The sequence below is a fragment of the Aquarana catesbeiana genome, linkage group LG07 (genome assembly GCF_042186555.1).
Source record: "Aquarana catesbeiana isolate 2022-GZ linkage group LG07, ASM4218655v1, whole genome shotgun sequence".
NCBI classification, from domain to species: Eukaryota; Metazoa; Chordata; class Amphibia; order Anura; family Ranidae; genus Aquarana; species Aquarana catesbeiana.
The window spans coordinates 236273318-236298063 of record NC_133330.1 but is presented as its reverse complement, the minus strand read 5'-3'; the positions used below and the strand labels follow the sequence as shown (position 1 = coordinate 236298063).

General features: G+C 43.9%; 1 protein-coding gene across 1 annotated transcript in view; it reads right to left on the bottom strand.

Moving 5' to 3' along the window:
• Positions 1-24746, bottom strand: part of GCLM (glutamate-cysteine ligase modifier subunit) — a 51190-nt gene that overhangs the window by 8319 nt on the left and 18125 nt on the right. The window contains exons 3-4 of the mRNA XM_073593115.1: positions 21044-21128; positions 6853-6909 (exon numbers count right to left, since the gene is read on the bottom strand). Coding sequence (XP_073449216.1) covers positions 6853-6909; positions 21044-21128 — 142 coding nt within the window. The remainder of the gene's footprint in view (positions 1-6852; positions 6910-21043; positions 21129-24746) is intronic.

Here is a 24746-nt window from a genome sequence, read left to right as displayed (position 1 = left end):
AAACTCCAATCCAGAATGTGTGCATTTTGAGCCTTTGCCATCAAATATGAAGTATGGTGCTCAGCTGGTAACCACCTTTGTAACACTTCGGAGAAGCTTGGAGTGTAGCTTAGCTATTCCAGTTCAGATTATATACCACATCAATGTTTTAGAATTTGGAATCTCTTGAGCTAGGTTCACACTTGTGTGGGCCATGTGGCCCGCGTTTGTTCAGGCCACAACAGCCCACCAAAAGAAAGCTCTGTATCAAAAAAAAAAAAAAAAAAAAAAAAAAGGGACAGCACTCAGCCATGACCTGAACTGAAAGGGGAGAAAGTGTCCAGACTTGAAGTGGTTAATAAAGTTAGTCTATAGTTATCTACTGTTGAATGGTTACCATGTTTGAGCAAAATGCAAATTAAAGCTTTTTTTCCCCCCTTTCTAGTGCAGATAATTACTCTCTCTCTTTTTTTTTTTTTACAAAACAAAGCAAGGGGGTGGGGGGTGGGGTGGGGAGGGGGCCAAAGATAAAGAAACGTTCATAGTAGCCTTTCGGGAAACCATCAGGGAATGGCAATTTTTGTTTGAGAGTTTTAGGTTGTACTCACAACAGGTGCAGGTAAACTAAACCATGCCCAAGTTTGATTCTTCCCCCTCCTCACACTGCATTATAAAGGTTGTGTTCCCAGGTATGCTTATGTCATCACCTCTGCCAGCTAGACCACTGTGATCCCTGCCTCAGAGCTCAGCAATTTATGGAGAGTTCTGTACCCAGTCACGATCCCTGACCACCAGAATGTGAGGAGCGGCAGGCGCAACCCCAATGCGGCAGCGCCACCCAGAGGCTGGATTCCTCCAACAGCTGCCCGGAGGACAGGCGGGATGGGGCATGCAGACAAGGACTGCTACCCTGCTCTCCAAGCTCCGACAGCGGCCCGGAGAACAGGCGGAGACTCCAGCAGACTTTTCATCCTTCATACATACTTGGTGGGCCTTTACTGCCGGTGTCTTATCGAATTCAGTCCCCTATCATATAGTGTCCTCCCTGTACTGCGCAGGCGCAGTACGGAGGACAAAAGAGACGCCGAAAGTCTCCGAAGTTCAACAGCTGATCGTCAGCTGTACACGGCGCCTGCGCATTTATTCTTACCCTCTGTCCAGGATCATTCCCTACTATCCAAGTGGACATAGAGTTAGAATAAATATTTGCCGAGCGCAGCGAGGCCGTGCCCGAAGCGTGGCGAGCGAAGCGAGCCCGCGAGGGGCCCTCTTACACTGCCATTGCTAACAGGTGCCCGAGCGCCGTGTACAGCTGATGGTCAGCTGATCAACTTCGGGCATTTTCGGCATCTCCTACATCTCCTGCGGACACTATCTGATACGAGGACACTATATGGCAGAACACCGGCACATATCTTTTTTGAACAGAACACCTTTCATGTTTACCAATCCCTACAGGAACACAACCTGACTGTACCCCTTCCATTCTAGCCTATCTCCAAATCAAGCACTTTTTGAACACCTTCTCAACACCCACATCATAACTGGCACCTCACAGAAAATTAAAAACTCTGCCACTTAGACTCTCAACACCACCTTACAGGATATCAAACCCACAAATCCAATGGAGATAGGGCTGCTGAGGCATGGGCAAGAGACCTGGACTTGCCACTTGCAGAGGAAGACTGGTCACATGTGAACCACCTCAGAGGATTAATCAACGTAAATATACAATAGACAAAAAACTACAAATGCTGATGCCCATGGTACCACAAGCTGACATGTCTTCACGCTATGTCACCCACTCTGTCAGATGCTAGAGAGGTCTCTCGAAGAGAGGTACACTTTTACACATATGGTGGTCTTGCCCTAAAATACACCCTTTCTGGACACAAGTCCACCTCCTGATGGAACAGTAGGAAATCTCATAGACAGTAAGGTTTCCCGTCTCCTTCCTACTTCACCATACCGAAATGTCTCCCACCACATTCAAGCGCTCATACTGTTCATTTGTTTAGCGCAACTAAAAACGCTCATCCCAAGATTATAGAACTCTACCAAAAAGGTACCCGAGATCTCTGAATGGTTCCACAGAATCGATCAGATGGAGGAACTGGTGCACATCAGCAGAGAAACCATGTCCTCCTACATAAAAAAGACTAGATGGCTCATTTTCAAAGACTTGAATCTCTGTACAAGCAGCACCAATACAACCCGGAATTAGCTCTACCCTTAGGGCGATGATGTATCCTCCTCAAAATGCTGAAGCTTGACTCTACGTGGACACCTGGACCTATCCTATACCTTTCCTCATCCCTTAATGCCAAGGGGTTTCACATACTTTTTCTTGCCAAATAAACAAATATACCAGTCATATTTGCATTTCACTTCAAAATTTCCATGGGAAAAAAGGTTGTGATTTTTTTAGGACACACAAACTACAAACAAAAGGTGGCGCCAAGATAATTCTATCGATATCAGAATTTCGAAAATTAGTATAAGTCCACCTAGCTGAAATAAGATCCAAGGTCTTGTGCACCATTTCTGAGTTACGCTTGTTCCCACAGTGCAGATCAGCTTTAGTGCATATGTTTTCATAACTTTCTGTATACATTCTGATAAGGACACGTCAAGGTCATGCTGCCAGAGCTAAACCAGAAGGAAACATAGGGAAACTTGTGGGACATGCATAGCTGCCCATATGCTATGGCTCAAGAAAATAATATCTGAAGCTGTGTATAAACCTCCTAAGTGATCAGATGTGATAGAACTGTGACAGAACGGTGATACTACAGCCCTGGTAGGGTCCCGACAATAGCCCTACCACTACAGTCGATCCCCATCTTCAGACTCCCATCTATCACCTATGTTCTCTACCCCATCAGTACTCTATATACATAGTTACAAAATTAGTCAGAATGGAAGAAGGGGAAAAAAAAAAAAAAAAAAAAAAAAACACGCACACAAACATCCCACCATAAACACACATAAAAAAACTTATACAAAAGCCTCCATATACTGTACACAATCCTATACCCACAAGTGATTCAGAGAAAATGACAAACCCAATAAAGCATGATCCAATGTGCTCCAGTGGGGTAAAAATGCCTTCATGATCCCCCAGGAGGCAATCAGATATTCCCTGGATCAACTACCCTTTGAGTTATTAATTCTGTTAGTATCCAGTTATATTTTGTGTGTTTAGGAATGCATCCAGCTGTTTGTTTAAAAAAAAAAAAAAAAAAAATCTACTGAGCTGGCCAGAACCAGTTCTTGAGGGAGTCTATTCTACATTTTTACCGCTCTTACTGTGAAGAAGCCTTTCTGTATGTAAAGGTTAAGTCTCTTTTCCACTAGATGTTAAAAGTGCGACCTTGTGCTCTGTAATGACCCAAAAGTGAACAACTTTACTCCAAGTTCACTATATGGGAGACACAAATTTATTTATACATGCAGATTTTATCCCCCTGTATTCTCTTTAAGAGAGAATACATTCAGTTCAGACAATCTTTCCTCATAGCTGATCTCCTCCATGCCTTTCATCAATTTGGCTGTTGTCTTCTGCACTCTCAAGATCTCAAATATCATTTTTGTGAACTGCTGCCAAAAATTTAACTGCATATTCCAGTACAGGGGGCAAATATCTCTCTCAGTCTGAAGTCTAAACCCTTTTATAACAAGTATTTTGCTAGCTTTAGAAACTGCAGCTTGGCACTGCATGCTATTATTCAGTTTATGATCTACCAGAACACCCAGATCCTTCTCAAAACATGGATTCCTTCAACTGTTCACTTCCTAGAATGTATGATGTGTGCATGTTTTAGATGCATTTGTTATGCATTTGAGGACTAACATTAAAAAGGGGTTGCAAACCTTTGTGTTTTTTCACCTTAATGCATCCTATGCATTAAGGTGAAAAAACACCTGGCAGTGACCAGCCACCCCCCCCCCCCCCCCCGTTTTACTTACCTGAGCCCTGGAACGTGACCCGCCGGGGATGCGCTCTCTCTTTCTCTCTGCAGGGGGCTCTCGCCTCTTGATTGGCTAGATTGATAGCAGCGCAGCCCATTGGCTCCCGCTGCTGTCAATCAAATCCAATGAGGCGGGCGCCGGGGCTGAATCATACATTCGATGTCTATGGATGCTGAATGCTGGACTCGGAAGAGCGCCCGCAAGGTAACCCCCTCGGGAAAGCGATTCCCCTACAGCAGTGATGGCGAACCTTGGCACCCCAGATGTTTTGGAACTACATTTCCCATGATGCTCAACTACACTGTAGTGTAGTTGAGCATCATGGGAAAAGTAGTTCCAAAACATCTGGGGTGCCAAGGTTTGCCATCACTGCCCTAGGGGGTTATCTGATGCGGGGAGGAGCCGCCGGGGGACCCCAAAAGAGCAGGTTCAGGGCCAAACGAGCAAAACGAGCTGCACAGTGGAGGCAAGTAGGATATGTTTGTTATTTTGAATTAAAAAAAAAAACAAACGAACCGTTAGTGCCAGTTCACACAGGGGCGACTTGTCAGGCGACCTAGCCGCCTGACAAGTCGCCTCCCGTTCTGTACTACGGAACCGTTCTAATAGAAGCGACGCAAGTCGCTCCGACTTAGAAAAAGGTTCCTGTAGCATTTCTGGGGCAACTTCAGGCGAATTGCATAGACTTCTATACAGAAGTCGTTTTGCAAGTTGCCGTGGAAGTCGTGTGCAGGTCGCCTCGGTGAGGCGACCTTGCAAGTCGTGCCGCCCCTGTGTGAACCGGGGCTTACAAACACTTTAAAACCTAATTTTCCACATAACTGCCCTATTAAACAGTGCACAGCGGTCAGCTTGTAAGTCTGAGGCATCCTGTAAAGGACATTATTCCACTGCCTAGCCTATTGTTTTTCCCCTTTTTCCTTTCCGATTTCTCCTTCAAAAAATCTTCAAAGTTTGCACTGAGGACTATTTTTATACAGGATTTATATAGCACCAACAGTTTGCGCAGCACTGCACAATGTAGGGAGACACTACACCAACAGTACAATTCACAAGAGGGTTAGAGGAGCCCTGCTCCTGCAAGCTTACAATCTAAGAGGGAGGGGCTGGTGAAACAAAGGTAGGGACTGTGAAAGATGAACTGAACTGATTAGGGGAGTGGAAGATTTGGTTGTTAGCTGGAGACAGGATAAGCCTCCCTGAAGAGATGAGTTTTCAGGGATCGCCTAAAAGTGGACCGAGTAGAAGATAGCCGGACAGATTGGTGTAGTGTGTTCCAGAGGATGGGAGAGGCTCTGGAGAAGTCCTAGAGATGAGCATGGGAGGAGGAGGCAAGGGAGCTAGAGAGCAGAAGGTCTTGGGAGGAGCGGAGAGGACGATTTGGGTGATATTTGGAGATAAGATTGGTGATGTAGCTCGGGGCAGAATTGTAAATGGCTTTGCATGTTATTGTTAGTGTTTGACTGTACTGCTCACTCTATTATAGGGTCTTTGAGGTTATCCGTTATTTTTCTCACTACATACTTTGATGGAAATTAGGTGTCAGCATTCCCCCCCCCCAGCCCCCTTTTACTTACCTGAGCCTTCATTCGATCCAGTGCTGTGGATGTCTGCAGCTCTTCTCTCCCCTCACTTCCGGGTCTCCCTGGCTTCGCTAGGGCACCTCGAGCCACTGGCTCCCAGTGCTGTCAAAGCCAGTGACAAGGGAGGGGCGGGGCTAAGCCCCGTTGTGTCAAGGGATGCAGCAGTGTGGTTCGGGGGGACCCGAAAAAAGAGGAGGTTCGCAGCAATTCCACTGCACAGAGCAGGCAAGTATAGACATGTTTGTTAAATTTTTTTTTTTTAAATTTAATCTACCTTTACAACCACTAAGGCTAAAAAAAAACAACAAAAAACAAAACAACAAAAAAACCCCATCTCTGTTCAGCTACCCCTCAAATACTTACCTGAGCCCAATCTTAATCTAGCACTGTGCCCCACAACAGTCACTCTCTCCTCTTGACATTGAGGCAGTAGTGGGAGCCATTGGTGCCTGCTGCTGTCAATCACAGCCTGTGAGGAGAAAGCGAGGCCGAGTTGCGCTTCGTGCATCGACAGACAGAGCCCTTCTCAGGATCGAGCCCGTGCGAGTGCTCCCATAGCAAACACGTTTGTCATTTTAAAAAATCCTTTACAATCACTTTAAAAATTGTTAAAATTAGTATTGCGAAGGTATCAGTGACCATACAGAGAAATACTGTTGAAACTACCAGAAATCTAACAAAAATAAGGTCATATATTCAAGCTACTTTTAGTAAATTGTAAAACAGAAATGCAGTTTTTAATACAGCCTATAGTGGCCTTGATCTACATAATATATACATGCAAGTAAACAGACTGTATAAAATGGCTAGCCAAAATGTTATTGATCCCTTATGCTATTGGATTTCACAGGAAACTATTTAAACTTCTGTTCCCAGTACATCAGACCCAGCACACCGTTTTATCACAAACACAATGGATATGATGGCCTCCAAGCCTTTTTTTGGCAGACTCTCATGGAATCTGAACTTGTGTACAACAATACCAACATATGTTTGCTAAGCTATGGTGTTCTCTGAGTCTTTAGTGCTGGAGCCAGCAACATGATCTGCCAAAATAGCTGTTTATTTTCAATGTGGTTTACATCACCATTTCCATTCCTCTTGACCACCACAGGCTTTAGTGTAAAAAGAGACTGAGTTCAAATGAGGTCAGGCTTCCAGCTCTCTGAGCACACTACCATCAGAGAATGCTGTCCACAATTCGAGCCCATTGGCTTCTATATGATCATGCATACATGATCAACTATAAAAAAAAGGCTTAGACAGAGGTAGATAACTGCTCAAAACGAATTAACCCATTTTCTTTATATCAACTTACCCATATCTACAGCATGCCCAATTGATGAGAGACCAGAATCCAAAACAAACAATTTTGCTGAAAAACAAAAAAAAAACCCACAGAGGTCAAAACATGTGATTTATACAGAGTATTCTGCTTTGTTAAGAATGCAAGGCTCATATTTCCTTATAAAACTGACTTTCAGCACATGCAAAGTATGCTGCAATTACACGACAAATTAAAAATACATTACAAGGTCAAGCTCAGACACGGATATGTTTTCTGTTCAATTTCTGACTTTTTGCAACTTTTTTTTCCTTACTATACATGAGGCCAACCACAGACAACATATCTTCCCTGAGATATCTTCCCTGAGAGAGCCACCAGCTGACATACTGCATGGCTCTCAATTCTGATGGTCACTACAGTTCCAGTCCCCACCGATGATCAGGAACCAGAGTGGTTCCCCATCATGAAAACTTTAAGTTAACAAAAACAGAGTTGGGTACCTGGTAACTCCTTTTCTTGGAAGTCTTCCAGGGCAGCATCTGAGAGATTGTTTCCTGTAGGAGGAGCCTCAATGTCCACCATTATAAAAAGATTACACATACCTGCATGCCTCAGTAATATAAAATAGTACCCACAGAACAGGAGCTAATCATGGAAATCATGCTTTTCCACTGAAATCCGATTGTTTTCTTTTTCTTTCTTAGGGAGGGAACGAGTGCTGCCCTGGTAAACTTCCTAAGAAAGGAGTTACCAGGTACCCAACTCTGTTTTCTCAAGTAGTCTTCCAGGGCAGCATCCGAAAGGAGGTAGCATGGGATACTTAGGGGGGGGGGGGGTTGTCCACCTCCTGGAGCATTTTCCTACCGAAAGTTTGATCTTGGTCTGACAGACAGTTGATGTGATAGTGCCTCACAAAAAGGTCTTAAATCTCGACTATGTTGCTGCCCTGCAGATCTGCTCCGGTGTAGCCCCAGGTTTTTCTGCTAAGGAGGAGGCCCATGCTCTGGTAGAGTGGGCTGCGATTTCCTCCGGCGGATGTAGGTTCTGGGACTGGTATGCCAGTGCGATGCCCATTTTGATCCATCCTCCTATACAGCTCTTTGAAGCTTGCTAGCCTATATTTTTTCCTGAGTATAGGACAAAGATGAGGTCTTTCGCCAAGCCTTGGTCCTTCCTAGAAAGGCTATCAGAATTCTTCTGACATCTATTTTGTCATACGTTTCCCTTTTGTTGCTATAAAAGGTTAGCTGGGAGGGATGGTTCTGATAATGTTCTAAGACCTGTGGAATGTTGACTTTTGGTAGAAAGGCCGGCTCAGGCAAGATGACTATCGTGTACAACAGAATCCTACAGTATGGTTCCAGGATTGCCAGTGCCTAAACCTTGCTGACTCTTCTTTCCGATATCAGGGAGACCAATACCACAGTTTTTTAGTGTTAATGTTTTACCTGAGCATTCGTCTATAGGCTTGAAAGGAGTGGAGAGGGACCCTTTCAATACTGCTGATAGGTCCAATAAGGAAAATTTCTTAGCCCATGCGGGCTTTGATTTCCTGACCGAAAAGAGGAATCGCTTTATGGAGCGGGTCTTCTGCTAGCCTTACATCGAGGAAGGAGGATAGAGTGGCAACCTGTACCTTTTAAGGTGTTGTGCGATATATTCCTATTTGCGCCCTCTTGTAGCGAGTCCAAGATGGTCGGAATAAATCTTTCCCCACACCCTCCTTTTTCCCAGCACCAAGCTACTTTTTTTTTTAACCTTTTCGTATATTGCCTGTGTGACTTTCTTTCTACTGATTAAGATGGTATTCACCACTTTGACAGGCCTTTGTTTCGTAACATTATCCTTTCAGGCTGAAAGCTTTAGGATTTTGATGTTCGGGTGCCGGATTGGTCCCTGCGTTAGTAGCTCTGGTTTGTATGGTAATATATGAGCAGCCAACCGCACCACCTCATATTAATTAAATGGCTGAACCATGCTCTTTGCGGCCAGTAGGGGGCCACCAGGATAACCGGCCTTCTTGAGTTTTTGGATGACCCTGGGGATTAGGATCATTAAGGGGAATGTATACCCTAGTGGGAATGACCAGTCTTGTGCCAGGGCGTTCACTGCCATGCACCCGTCCCCTGGGGAGAGGGAGAACAATCTCGGGACCTTGTTGTGTCTTGACGCGAATAGGTCTACCTAAGGTGTCCCCCAGATCTGACCTATCCAATCAAAGGTTGCTTGTTCTAGGGCCTATTCCATGTGCCGTACCTTGTTTCTGCTTAGGTAAGCAGCTAGGATATTCTCTGACCCTCTCAGGTGTAAGCCGGATATTGACTAAGTTTGCTTCCGCTCACTTCAGGATTGTCTCTGCTGTAGACATGAGTTGAGGGGGATCTGGTTCCCCCCTGTCCGTTTATGTATGCTACGGTTGTTACGTTATCTGGATACGTCTGTCCGATCTGCATTTTGAAGAATTTCAGCGCTAGATTTACTGCCTCCATCTCTCTCACGTTAGATGAGGCAAGAGATCAATGGTAAAGTGTCCTTCGTGCTAAAAGGATAATATAGTGTAAAACAATGATTGTAATTGATTGCAGCAAAATCTAAGTGTTCACAACAATACAATATAGTATTAGTATCAAAAGAAGTGATTTTGCGCAATAATCTAATGTGTAGAAAGTGAAATGGGTCCTAATAGTGCATGTGCAGTGCACTAGGGGTAAAACAATCAGGTGCACTGTGTGATATATGAACACTCACTATAGGGACATAATAGTCTCACATACAGCAAATGCTAGAAATCACAAAATAAAAGAATTGAAAGTAAAATGTGTGCAAAAAAAAAAAAAAATATATCACTAAAAATTGTGATAATGAAGCAACAGTGAAGGGTTATAGCAAAGAAAGATCTACAGGAGAAAAAGAATATATATATATATATATATATATATGTATATGTATATATGAATAATGGAAAAATTATAGTCCATATAACACATCCAATACTGCATAAAAAGTCTCGTGTGTGGAATAAGATGACTGAAGGTCTTCTATTAGGTGACTGGCTAGTGATGTGATTAGGTTAAATAACCCATAAAGATTCTATAGTGACTTCTAAGTGTGGTCATCTGTCCCCAGATGAAGACACGTGATCGTGCCATAACGCGTAGGGAGTGGCCGGAACGATACGCACATCAGCAAGACAAGTGAGAGGGTGCTGAGAACGCCAGACTGTCATTTTATTCACTCTGCCTTTTTATCTGTCACCTATGTAAGAGTCCAATTTTAGACACTTAATAAACATCCCCCTATTGTTTAAACGTTATCACACTAGTGGAGGTCTCTTCCCCCCCCCCCCCCCCCCTTTCTCCCCCGCCACTGGGGTGGCAACATTGGAGCATTTTTTAGGAGATATCGATGGAGGAATTCAAGAGAGACTCACGGGCTTCACTGACAGAACTCATCAGCAACCACATCTTTATATACGTTATCCTTAATGCCAATATTTACCAGCTTGAAGGAGAGAGTTCTGAGAGACCACACTTAGAAGTCACTATATGGAATCTTTATGGGTTATTTAACCTAATCACATCACTAGCCAGTCACTCAATAGTCAGTCACCTTCAATCATCTATTCAATAGCCAGTCACCTTCAATCATCTATTCCACACACACACACGAGACTTTTTATGCAGTGATAGAGAGAGATATATACAATTTAGTGATTTTTTTTTTTTGCACACATTTTACTTTTAATTCTTTTATTTTGTGATGATTTCTAGCATTTGCTGTATGTGAGAATATTATGTCCCTATAGTGAGTGTTCATATATCACACAGTGCACCTGATTGTTTTACCCCTAGTGCACTGCACATACACCATTAGGACCCATTTCACATTCTACACATTAGACTATTGCCCGAAATCACTTCTTTTGATACTAAGATGAGGCAAGAAACCAGCCCTGGTTCCAGGAGCCTTGGGCCAGGTGTTCTGCTAAGTGTGCTCCCCAGCCTGTGGTGCTGGCATCTGTAGTTATGCGGATCACATTAGTTTGTGTCCATATGCGTCCCTGGCTGTATGTGTGTGGTTTGAGCCACCATTGCAGTGACGATTTGATCTCTTGTGGGATTGTGACCCAGGACTCCATGGAGCGTGGGTTCCTGTCCCACTGAGCCAGAATGAAGTTCTGTAGCGGTCTCGCATGCAGTTGTACCCACGCGATGGCCGGTATGGAGGAGGTCATGAGGCCCAGCACCATCATGCTCTTCCTGATGGTAACTGCATTGGGGAGACATAAGGTCTCAATAACGTTCGTTAGTTTTGCTACCTTGTCCTGTGGTAGAAGGATCTTTGTTTCTCTTGCGTCTAGCACATACCCTAGGTCAGTGATGGCGAACCTTGGCACCCCAGATGTTTTGGAACTACATTTCCCATGATGCTCATGCACCCTGCAGTGTAGTTGAGCATCATGGGAAACGTAGTTCCAAAACATCTGAGTTGCCAAGGTTGGCCATCACTGCCCGAGGTAGTTTACTGGGAATTAGGCTGGACTTTTGTTTATTATCCACCCTAATTCCTTTAAATAGTTGAGACCTGACTGGAGGTTGGCTGCCAAGTTCTCTTGTGCTGGTGAAAAAGGGGAGGAGGTGGTCCAGATATGGTACGACTCCTATGCCTTCTAGTCTTAAGCCTTTTAGTGCCTCTGCCTGTATTTTGGTGAATATTCTGGGTGCTGACAAAACTCCAAAGGGCAAGGAAGTGTACTGGAAATGCAGGGTAGACTTTGGACCCTGTATTGCAATCTTAGAAACTTGTGGTGGTCTCCGTTTATTGGTATGTGCAGGTAGCCATTCTGCAAGCCTACTGTGGCCATAAAAGCCCCTGGCGGTAGTAGGTTCCTTACTGAGTAGATGGATTCCATTCGAAATTTGAGGGGTTTTAGGTTCAAAATGAGCCTGTACTTCCCAGAGAGTTTTTTCCTGGTAAATATGTGCAAGTAAAACCCCTTGTCTATTTTGTCTTGTGGAACCACTGATTTTTTTTTTTTTTTTTTTAACAGATGAAGACGTTAAGACGTTGTGTTAGGTTTTCTAGTGATGGCAGGAATCCCTCTGCTTTCGCTCTTCGGAGTGCCGTCATCAAGTATCTGGTTGTTGGGGTGTTTGAAAATTTTATGGAATACCTTCGTTCTACCGCGTGGAGGACAAACTTGTTCGTTCGAGGTGACTTCTCGCCACTTGTCTATGAATGCCGAGAGAGTCTGCCTCCCATCTGCTGGGTGTCACTGTTATTTGGAGTTGCCCCTGGGAGGCTTAAGGCTGAAGTTTTCCCCATTCTTCCTCCTTTGAAAGGACCATCTCTTACTGTTTTCACTTTGCTTGTAACTTTTTTCTGCTGACAAAAAGGCATTTTGCTTTGTTTTTTCTTTGCCTGCGGGAACCCCTTTTTTCTGTCTGCTAACCTGTCTAGTACCTGTTCCAAAAAGAGCGTCGCCTGTGAAAGGGATACCACATAATATGTTTTTGGAGGCAGCGTCCCCTGTCCACTCTTTAAGCCATAGTGCCCTCCTGGCTGAATTGATCAAGGCTATTGCCCTTGCTGTAATTTTAACGGCCTCGGCTGATGCGTCTGCTACGAAGGCCACTGCCTGCGTCAGAGTGGGCATGGTTTTTAGTATCTGTTCTCTGGGAGTGTCTCCTAGGAGTTATTGCAGTTGGTTTAGCCAAAGCAGCAAGGTTCTTGCTGTGCATATGGATGCAATAGTGGGATTGAGGTTTGCTGCCCCTGCTTCCCATGCCTTTTGGTAACGATTCAGTTTTTTTTATCCATGGGATCTTTTAGCGTGCCGGAGTCTTCAAAACGAGGGGTCCGACTTGTTTGCTATGCTTGACAGTGATGAGTCTACCTTAGGGCATTTAGCCCAGAATTGCATGTCTTTAGCAAATGGGTACCTGCGTTTTATTGCTGAAGATGTAAAAAAAAGTGTTTTCTCGGGTTCTTCCTATTCCTTTTTAATATTTTAAGGTTTGGTGTACAGGGAATGACCTAGGCTTTTATACAGTTTGTCGTGTAGTGACAGCTCTGGCTTTTGTTTTTATTCCTAGTGTATCCTTGATTGCCCTCAGTAGTTACTCTGTTGGGAAGAGTAACCTTTGAGGGTCTTCCTCTTCATCCACTGAGTCTAAACATAAGCCTGTCGGAGTCAGAGGACGGGGTTGCTGACGATTTTTCTTGGTCAAATTTGTCAGGCTGTTCTCTGCTAGTGGACGGTAGAGCCGCACAATCGTTAAAAAAAAAAATAAAAAAAATTGTGATCTCGATTCAAACCCCCTGACGATCTCTATTGCAGAGTTTGCGGATTCTTTCATATAACAAGTTGAGAGACTTATCTGCTCACTCAACTGTCAAAAGAAAACATGGGCAGTCTGACAATTTTTTAATGAAACATGGCAACTCCTAACTTCCTTCTTAGATCAAAAGGGATAAAACTTCTGTGTTAAAAAAAAAAAAAAAAAAATCCAGGCAGTCTGCCAAGTTTTTAAACAACATGTAAAATGCAGGAAGTTTAACCACTTAAAGTCTAAGGCCCCTTTCACACGAGGCATAGAAACTGAGTCCGCTGGCTCAGCGGGAGATCTGTCCGTTGATCTCCGCTGAGCCGGCGGATGACAGGTCTCTCTGCTCACTGAGCGGGGAGGGGCTTGTCAGGCGCCACTGCCGCCTATGGAGGGATCGGATGAAAACGGACAGCATGTTCATTTTCATCAGATCTCATCCGATAGCGACGGACCTGGACGTAGGGCCATCTGTCTGCTTTTAGCGGATCGGACGGGGTCGGATGTCAGCGGACATGTCTCCGCTGACATCCGACGCTCCACAGACTAACATGGAGCGCCCGTTCAGGTCCGCCCGTCAAAACTGACAGGCGGACCTGAACGGTCCGCCCGTCAAAACTGACAGGCGGACCTGAACGGTCCGCCCGTCAAAACTGACAGGCGGACCTGAACGGTCCGCCCGTCAAAACTGACAGGCGGACCTGAACGGTCCGATCGTGTGAAAGGGGCCTTAGTCTTTTGACACTTAAGTTATAATAAAATGTCAATTGCTGCAATATTTTATGTCTCACTGTATTTGTCCAGGTCTTTCAAATGCAATTTTTTGGGGAAAAAAAAAAAAAAAAAAAAGGGAAGAACAGCAAAGCTAGCCCAAATTTCTTGTTTTAATGTGAAAGAGGATGTTATGCCGCGAGAATCGTGATCTATCTTCCAAGCAAAAAAAAAAAAAAAATCGTGATTCTCATTTTAGGTAGAATCGTGCAGCTCTAGTGGACGGGGTGGCTGCCCGACATGTGGAAGGTTTACTGCCAAGCACTTCTTTGGTCTGGGTTTAAAAGATTTTTTTTTATTGCTGTGCGCAAGGGATTAAATGTGTCCCACATTTTTTTTCAAAGTTAACACAAGTTCTTTAACGCAGATTTAATGCGGCACAATGGCTCTCCTGGCCGAAAGCCCATATCTACTAGCTCTGCGCTGTCAGAACATACACGCTCGCACAGCCTGCATCCCGGCACTTCTTTCCTACCGCCCGCAGCTCCGGAACACCCTGGGCACCCGGCGGTTATGTACCGCTCGTCCAAGCAGCAACGGAATGACCACAAGAGCTCTAAGGCCTCCCCAGAAGCACACAAGGGAAAAGGCAAGATGAAGCCCGAACCTCCGGAGCCCAAGGTCACACAGCTCTCTGCAGCAGCTCTAGCTTTGCCCACTGACAGCCTCCATCAGTTCCCTACGGACTTGGTAAGCCCAATACAAACTGACTATGCTGGCCAAGTTCCGTTCTATTGTGCGGGATGGAATTACCACTGTCTCCCGCAAGCTCTCCTCTGATATAGTGAAGGGCCTTAAAAAGAGATGGGCCACTGCACAAATCAGTTGGACCACCACATGGATCTGGCTACTACTGTGCTAGAGGGCCATGAGGAGGAAGTAGATAAATTGTCTGCAGAACCGGACGTCATGCGATATAACCTTGAAAATGCAGAGAGAATGGGCCCGTAGGGATAACCTTTGCATCCGGGGTATCCCTGAAGTCGTCACTGACCCACAGGGCACAGCAACTGCTTTCTTTCAGCGATTGGCGCCCGAGATTCCTCTAGAAAGGTTGGAATTTGACTGATGAGTATTCACCGATGACTGGTAAGTATTCACTTGCCCCCAAACCATCGGAGGGCCCGCCTTGGGACAGAATTATCAAACTACACTACTACCGCACTAAGGAGAGACTGCTGCAGTCTGCTAGGGAACAACAAGACCTCTCCTTCCAAGGAAACCCTCTCCAGCTGTTTACAGACCTCTCACCAGTCACCATCATAAGGTGCCAGAGCCTGAAACCCTATCTCCGAATCCTGCAGTCACAAGGGATCAAATACAGATGGGGGATTTCCCTTAAAACTCTCGTTCTCCCACCAGGGCTGACAGTTCCATGTCTCCTCTCCATCTGATCTGAAACGTCTTTTTCAGGAGTTACAGTTCGACCTGCCTTCATCCCAAGAGGACACAGCGTCTACAGCCTCCCGGCCAAGATCCCACTCTCTCAACCTTCACAAAAGTCTCAACCCAACCCTCAGGCCCTGCGAGATCTCCAGGCCCAGTGTTTTACAAAGGTCCCTGTGGGCTGACGGTAGTGGCCTCTTCTTTCCGATTTCCATACATTGCTACTACCCCGGTGATCTCCAGGGGCTGAATGGGTGCATTTGACACCGTCCTTTGCTGCGCTCATATGTGTGGTGCCTGATGCCATCCACCCCACTGTTCCTGTACTTTCATGGAATTGAACTGAACTGAACTCTCAGGTGTTTGTCCTCTACCCATATGACCCCTTACTCCGAATTTTGGACTGGATTGCTGCCCAATTAAGGGCCGCCCCCCTGTGAGATGGCGGCCTTGGGAACAGTGACCTACGATACTCAATGTCCTGAGGTTCCTAGTTTTGGGTATTATTGTTGCCTTTTTCTATCACCTAGTCACCTGTTGCCCTAGTCGCTTCAGAAGTTTCTTGATTACTGTGTGGCGGGTGGGGGTAGGTACTTGGAAGAGACTGTTCACTTAATATAGGTTGGCTGCCCCTTATGGGCGGCCCACAATTCTTTTTATATAAGGGTTGGATGACAGTGACCCCCAGTCGTCAACCGGTGGTGTATTTGATCAAATAGATGTCTTCCATCCCAGTTTAATCTGTTAGAGACTTTTGGCTCATGTTTGTTTTACACTTTGCAATTATTGATTTAATGGCCTGCATTTGTTGTGCTGGTTTCTTAGGTCGCTTGCTCTCCCTGGGAGGCACAGTTTGGAGATGGCAGCCCCGGGAGAATGAGGGACCTCCTTGTACAGCTATGTATAGGTCTTATTTTACTTGAATACTCTAAGGCTACTTTCACACTGAGAACAAGATGTAAGGTTTGGGCTTTGTGTGAGGCAATAACTGAGACTTGCCTCCATCCCTATTAATTTAGAAAAGGAAGAGAACATTTGGGACTTTATATATGAGGCACACTACTAGGCATGATGAACCAAATCATTGTAAACATTGTTAAATTGATACAAAAGGCATACATACACATAACATAGTAAAATAGCATATTAAATAAGTTGATCTCAACAGATAAACAATTGGTGAGTTATACATAATTATCACATCATGATATACATAGTAATGGACCTTGGGTATGTAGACCAGATTGTAACAAATAGGCATAATAAAAAAAAAAAAAAAAAAAAAAAAAAAAAAGATAGGTTCATAATCGTAGACTATATTCCAATAAATTGGTGACATTGCATCATGGGAAAGCTCTACGCGTTTCATGGTTACAATACCACTCATCAGGAGCAGATGCGGGATTTGGAAATATCTATAATAAAAAGTACAATGCCAAAATAATATAGTAAGAAAAAGAATATAAAACATAGAAAGAAGAGGGGGAACATAAGATCCCAAACACTCTTACCTACTTGTAGTATATGGGTAAAATTGTAGATGATAACAATGATGGAAAGTACTATAGATGTCATCCCCGGGAGCTGAGGCGGTCACACCTAGGTACAGCGGCGGCACCACCAACGGCCAAAGGAATGCATAAAGATAAGATCTCCAGTATTTCAGCTGTGGTACGTATATTTAGTACTATAAAACAGTCATAATGTAAATAGTTCCCAAGAATATCTGTAAAAATAGGTAAATTGACAATGAACTAACCATACAGCTGATAAACTGAAGAAAGGAGCCCACACCCATGGGTGCATATTGGGAATATCAAGTGAGAGAGAGAATAAGTGTTGATATTCCCAATATGCACATATGGGTGTGGGCTCCTTTCTTCAGTTGTATAGTTGGTTCATTGTCAATTTACCTATTTTTACAGATATTCTTGGGATTTACAGTATGACCGTTTTATAGTAATAAATATACATACCACAGATCAAATACTGGAGATCTTATTTTTATGCATTCCTTTGGCTGTTGGTGCCGCCGCCGTACCTAGGTGTCACCGCCTCAGCTCCCGGGGACAATGTCATCTATAGTACTTTCCATCATTGTTGTTATCTACAATTTTATCCATATACTACAAGTAGGTAAGAGTGTTTGTGATCTTATGGTCCCCCTCTTCTTTCTATGTTTTATATTCTTACTATATCATTTTGGCATTTTACTTACAGATATTATAGATATTTCCAAATCCTGCATCTGCTCCTGATGAGTGATATTGGAACCACGAAACGCATAGAGCTTTTCCATGATGCAATGTCACAGTATTCATGTGTCACCAATTTATCTGAATATAGGCTACGATTGTGAACCTATCCATCATTGTTTATTATGCCTATATGTTATTACAATCTGGTCTACATACCCAAGGTCCATTACTATGAATATCATGATGCGATAGTTATGTATAACTCACTAATTGTTTAGATGATATCTATTGAGACCAACTTATTTAATATGCTATTTTACTATGTTATATATGTATGCCTTTTGTATCAATTAAACAATGTTTACAATGATTGGTTCATCATGCCTAGTAGTGTGCCTCATATAAAGTCCCAAATGTTCTCTTCCTTTTCCTACTTTCACACCGAGGCGCTTTAACGCTAAAAATAGTGCCTGCAAAAGCACCTTGAAAGAGCCTCTCCTTTCACACTGGAGCGGTGCGCTGGCAGGACGGTAAAAAAAGTGTTGCAAGCCGCATCTTTGCGGCGCTGTTTAAAGCTCCCCTGCCCATGGAAACCAATGGGCAGCACCGCCGAACCACCGGCGCTTTTAACCCTTTTTCGTCCACTAGAGCGGCGGGGGGTGGCTGATATAGAGGCTGATACAATTACGGGAAGGTGTTTCCTGGACACAAATCTGATCAATTCGGGAGTGGGAATGATGGGGATGAGAGTAATGTGTAGTCCCTGCCCAGGTGATGGAGCTCTCTCCAGATGTCCACCAGGTCATGACTTTGCAGGGAGTGTAAACTTTATCATCCGGAGAAGGTGCTTTGCGTTGCGAGGGATATTTGTCAAGCGCAGGGTTCAGAGTCACAATGGAGTCTCCTGCCAGAAGGAGAATACCCTTCCGGTGGGCTTTCAACAAAGAGCAAACATGGGTCAGAAAGGGCTCTGGATTTATATTTGGGGCATAGTATGTCAGGATGGTAACTTCCATGTCCTGAATAGTACCCTGTAACAGTAACCCTATTTTTAGCGGCACTTTACCGTAGTTTTTGCTGAGGCTTTCGACCTCTAGTGGGGCACTTTTAAACCCCCCCCCCCCCCCCATTTAGGAAGCTATTGGATATGCTGTCCCCCTGGTCCCATCTCCCGTTATCCAGGTTCAGCAGGATTGTGGCAGTCTGCATGACTTATATCCCAAAACTGCTGTACCTTTTTCGCGTCTTGCCGGTCCCGGTTCCTAGACATATTCTGAGCATTCATTAACGTAAAATCCTGAAATTTGTCTGGGGTTCCACCAGACCCAGAAACAAACAGGTTCTATACGCCCGTAAGATCAACGGTTGCCTCTCGGTTCCCAATCTCCAAGCCTACTATACAGCAAACATAGCCCCATTATCTCACCTCCATAAGCAACATCAAATGCCGTTATGGGCCACAATGGATTTAGTTGACTCTTATCCGATTCCGGATGCCTCCCTGCCCTGGCTCCCTCACAAACACCGTCCTGACACGCTTGGGCCTTGCCTGTCACATTACCTCCGCTTGTGGGACTCAATTAAATACCTGGTGGCCCCGATTTCTCCTCATCTTCCCTGACTTTGCCTCCTCCATTGCCCTTTGTCTCCACCGGGCCGTGATAACCCACAACAGTTCTCTTGGTGGACTAATAATGGTTTTGTCGATATCCATTCTTTATTCACCCCCACTAGGATAATTGCATTTGGATGTGCTACATTCCTCACACGATATTCCACTCCGTGAACATTATAGCTATCTACAGCTTCGCCACTTTCTACAACAGCTCATCAAGTCCTGACCTACTCCATACATCTTGAGCCCTTTTGAAAGCCTTTGTAGATCCCGGCCTCAATTTCTTTAGTCTACACAGCAATCATTTCCTAAAAAAAAAAAAAAAAAAAAAAAAAAAAAAAAAAAAAAAAAAAAAACCACAGATCAAACCTTACCACCTCCAGTGGGAGGGAGCTGGATCGAGAGGACTGGCAGGTCATGACTATCGCTCTGTCCAAATGCTCCAAAAACGCTCTCATTTTGGAGAAAGCATATAAAATACTATACAGATGGCATTATACCCCAGCTAGATTGGCTCTTTTTATTACAACTTATTCTCCTCGTTGCTTCCGGGGATGCTCTCAAGAAGGTACCATGTCACATCTGGTGAACCTGTCCAAGAGCATGCAGATTATGGGTCAGAGCCTATGCCCTTCTCCGCACCTTATGTCATACCAATCTGAAGAGGGACCCTTATGAGGCTCTCCTACGTAAACCAATTATAGGACTACATCGTCAGGAACACCAGCTGGCTCTGTTCACTGCAACTAAACTGACTATAGCAAGAGCCTGGAAGACACCCATACTTATGCTATGAACGACATTACGGTAAATTAAAAGCTGACGTCCATACTTTCAGACACTCACGATAAATTCCTTAGGATCTGGCAGCCTTGGGTCACCTACATACGACCTACCAGATTTGATTCTATACTCCTATTGATCCAATATCTGCTTGCCCCCCCCACCCTTCTTACTCCTTACCCTCATTTGTTCTCCTGGTCCGTCACCCCTCTCCTCCTCTACGCCCCCCCCTTACTCTTTTTACATATCCTATCTCATCAGGCCACCAGGCTTGAGCCTGGCTGACATGGTCACATGGTTAATTTTCAGCATCGTTATATTGTATACCCTCAATATTATAGCTTTAGAATAGGTGGTTTGATAATATTCTGCATGCAAAAACCCATGAGGGCATTTTCCATCTACACTCTAAGCAGCGTGTTTCAGAATACTGTAGCTCTTACTTATCCCCCAATCATTCTACCTTATGGACCTGAACATATCAATGCACTCTTTTTTTATTTGTCCTCCTTTTGCTCATGGTATTTTATGTTTATCTCCTATGTGACCATAGATGTGATGAGCTGTTGAACTGGCAACACTATTTTGCACATTTCCAAAAGGTTCATTGTATTTTTTACCATGCACGAGTTTTGCTACAGGAAAAAAAAAAAAAAAAAAAAAATGGACTAGTGCTCATAGCCTTTTAGTGAACCGAAGTTGAGTATTCTAGACATGTGTGAAGCCAAACAATGGTAACATTTCAGTATGTGTATATAAAATTTTTCAGCATACAATTATAAATACTACAGTTATGGCACCAACTATATTGTACCCTTTGCTAAACCTACTATTTTATTTCACATTTATGACAAATTTCCGTTAGTCCTACGCATTTAACAGTTTTACAGCCAACAGGGGATTGCCATGCAGTTTACATTTATTCTCATTGGCTGGTGAAACAAGACTTGATGTTAAAGTTATTAATATTCCTGAAAACATAATGGCTATAGGAAGGCCAGTACTTTCTAGTGAAACAATTCTAGCTATAGTCCATTCCATTTAGGTAAATGCAGCTAGGTATTAAGCCAACACCATTCAACCAATATAAATACAGTAAACTACAATAAATGATATAAAATACACCTATTGTTAGTATTTACCAGATACTTTCATTTCCTCTCTCTCTTCAGGGTTTATGGTTTCCAAAGCCTGATTAACAGCACACTCCAGGGTCTGTGACGAGTCCTAAAAAGTGAGAAAATACCAATTTATAACCATATGACTAGTCTCAGGTGATACACAGATGAAACAAATCCTCCTACATAAGTTGTACCCGTTTATCTACAGCCATCTGTCCTGAAACATCCTTCTACAACACAAGGATGAAAGGATTTTTCTCAGCAGCAGAAAGCAGGGGGACAGAGATCTGACCACACCCACACAGCAGAACTGAGTAATCTGAGAGCTAATAGGAGAAAAATGACATACCCCTTCTTCACAGGCTTAGACCCCTTTCACACAGGGGCGTTTTTCAGGCGCTTTAGCGTTAAAAAAGCGCTTGAAAGAAGCCTCATCTGCAATCCCAATGTGAAAGCCCGAGTGCTTTCACACTGGGGCGCTGCGCTGGCTGGGCATCAAAAAAAAAGTCCTGCAAGCAGCTTCTTTGCAGCGCTTTTGTGTTTTTGCCACCGGGCTGGGTGCGCCGATGGCCCGAGCCCCTTCACACTGTCAGCGCCCGAAAAACACCCCAGTGTGAAAGGGGTCTTAAGCGGCACTTTACCAGTGTTTTTCGGGCACTGGCAGTGTGAAAGGGCTCGGGCTTTCACATTGGGATTGCAGCTTCTTTCAGGCGCTTTTTTTAACGCTAAAGCGCCTGAAAAACGCCCCAGTGTGAAAGGGGTCTTAGAGAAACTGAGCCTATGAGTCATCTGCTTTGTGCTGGGGCTATATCTCCTGGGAGGCGGTGGGGTAGGCATAAACTATTAGGAGCGAGTCATGCAGATAGATTAGAAAGGAATCAGACTTGGTGCTTTGGATTCAGGTTAGTACACACTATAGTGGGATATGTTTTGTTCAATTCTTCATGTCTGAGGTTTACAACCACTTTAAAAAAAGGTAAAATTATGTAGGTTCTCACACTTTAGCACCAGTTTAGCGTTAGATGGATAGCATAAAGGGAGGCATCCCGAGACACTGTTGGCGGCCCAGGTTGCCAATTCCCACCACTGGAAATGTACTTCTCTTCTCCCCCTTTGAGTGGGCCCAGGTACTCAATCACATCATGGAAATGAACATGCTAGCAGCTGAAGACAGCTCCGACCCTGAAAAAGTCTGTACTATATGGACCTGCTGGAGGGCCGATAGTGACTCAACAGGTTTCCGTACCCTAATAATTCAGTGATTTTTTACCCCCTTAGTGTCTCCGGAAACTCTTTGACGATGAGTTCAGACATTTTCAGAACATTCTCAAAACCATCATACCATGTTCCTCCCCCTACCTTTTCCCCTTCACTATGTTACCTGAACTTTGGTACTGGGTTTTATTTTCCAATGTTGTGGCCTCTCCGAATGTCATTGAGGCATTTTACATGCACAGTAAAATGTACCGCTTGTATATTCCATGTTGAAACTGTTAGAAAAGTTTTAAATGTTTATTGTGTGACTATTAGAAAAACTATTAGGCCCCTTTCACACTGGGGCGGTTTGCAGGCGTTATTGCGCTAAAAATAGCGCCTGCATACCACCCCTAAACAGCCTCCGCTGTTTGTTCAGTGTGAAAGCCCGAGGGCTTTCACACTGAAGCGGTGCGCTGGCAGGAGAAGAAAAAAAATCTCCTGTCAGCCGCATCTTTGGAGCGGAAGGAGCGGTGTATTCACCGCTCCTGCATATTGAAATCAATGGGAGAGCGCGGCTATACCGCGGCAATACCGCTGCTACAGCCGTGCTATACAAGGGGTTTTAACCCTTTTTCGGCCACCAGCGGGGGGTTAAAACCACACTGCTAGCGGCCGAATACCGCGGTAAAACAGCGCTAAAAATAGCGCTGTTTTACCGCCGATGCCCCCTACCGCCCCAGTGTGAAAGGGGCCTTAGAAAAACAATAACCCTGAGACTTTTCTTAAGATGACTTCTGAGCACATTGTTGTATTAACTTGCTGTATCGTTTGCTTTAACTAACTCCATAGTAAGTTGTAGGATGATTAGGCTTAACCATATATGGTAGAACAAGAATGTACAGGAAACACTAATTAGCGAAATAAAGTACCATTTTGTACCAGGCACGCTATCTGTGTTTCCTCAGCCAATAGACGCGTTATCCCTATATTATTATAGGTATTAGGAGGGGGGGGGGGGGGGGGATGTACATCTCTTTGTGTGATTCTTACCGCATCTTTTGGCTTGTAAGCATCATCCATTTGTGTGACACATCTGAAAAATTGTCTGCTTTTCAATACATCTGGAGTTCGACTGATCACAAGAGGAGAGTAATCCTAACAGAAACATTTTTCCTTTTGTAATGTACAATGCCCATTTGTGTGGCATGTCCCTATATTGCCGTTTTGAAAACTGGTATTGGTCAGTACCTCAAAAACACCGGACTGGATTCATAAAAACTCTTTAAAAGATATTAAAAGCATGAGGGCTAGAGCTGACCCCCGGGAAACCTGACTGTTCAATAGTGGAACACAACTGCCACCATTTACTATGAACATAACTGTAATTACATAATTATTTTAGTAGCAATACTTTTGTAACTTCGTAAAAAATTTTCATAAAAGTTTGAGAACAATTTTCAGTGGCAATGTCAATAATGAATGCATGACCTAAATAGTGATTACAGTGGAAGATAAATAATCTTTCCAGCTAATACACATTGACAAGGCATGTCTGGGTAAAAATAACTGTCTGGGCTGAAACAATGGCCTGGTACATACCAGCTATCTATCACCGCAGACAGGCTCTCTCCAAACTTTAACTACAAGACAAATCTGGTTTATGAGAAAAAAATACACTTTGCAATATAGCTGTGATTTGGGGGGGGGGTTTACAAAATGTATTTTTTAGGACCCCTTTCTTGCCCAAAAACTTTTGAACAAAAAGCCAAAAAACACACCAGTTACTTGAAATGTATTGTTGCCTGGTACCCGATTGTGTTATATATTTCAGCTTACCAGTCCTTAGATGTGGAGGCTGCATTTTTTTTTTTAGCAAGTACAGAAAACGGTTTAATCTTGCCAGAAATGCAGCGTTTTTGTCAATTCCTGTGTGCTGAAGAAACAGCATTAGCAATGAAGCCTTGCAAAAGAAAAGAAAACCATCAACTCACTTATAATATAGGTGCTGTACCACCAGATAATTATGTGTTGGAGGTACAACGTCCCTAAATTGCAGACTGCGGCCTCCGAGACTTGAAGCTATGACAAAACTAAAAATAGAGGTGAAAGAGACCCCTGAAAAAGAAGTCACGGGAGGACCAAGCAGCTTATATTTGGGAAAAAGATTTATTGCACAGTTTACAAGGACACAAAAACTATGTACCCACCAACACGTAGACTCTATATTAAAATAAGACAAAGTTGTCTGTGTAAAAAGCAGCTGCATCATGTCATACAGCAAGCATACACCATATACACCAAAATAGGATTAAATACCAAGTACAGGAGTAGAAGTTAGCATCCTTGATAAACCCATGTGATTAGGTGAAACATGTCAGTCATGTGGGGAGCCATACTCGTCTAAATAACCAGGACGGCACATCTAGATGGCTCAATAACACTACAGCGCAACAGGCGGACCTGCACTGTGATACTCTTTGGAGTTCTACTTGGCAATTGAGCATCCCGGATGACTGCAACTGGGCAG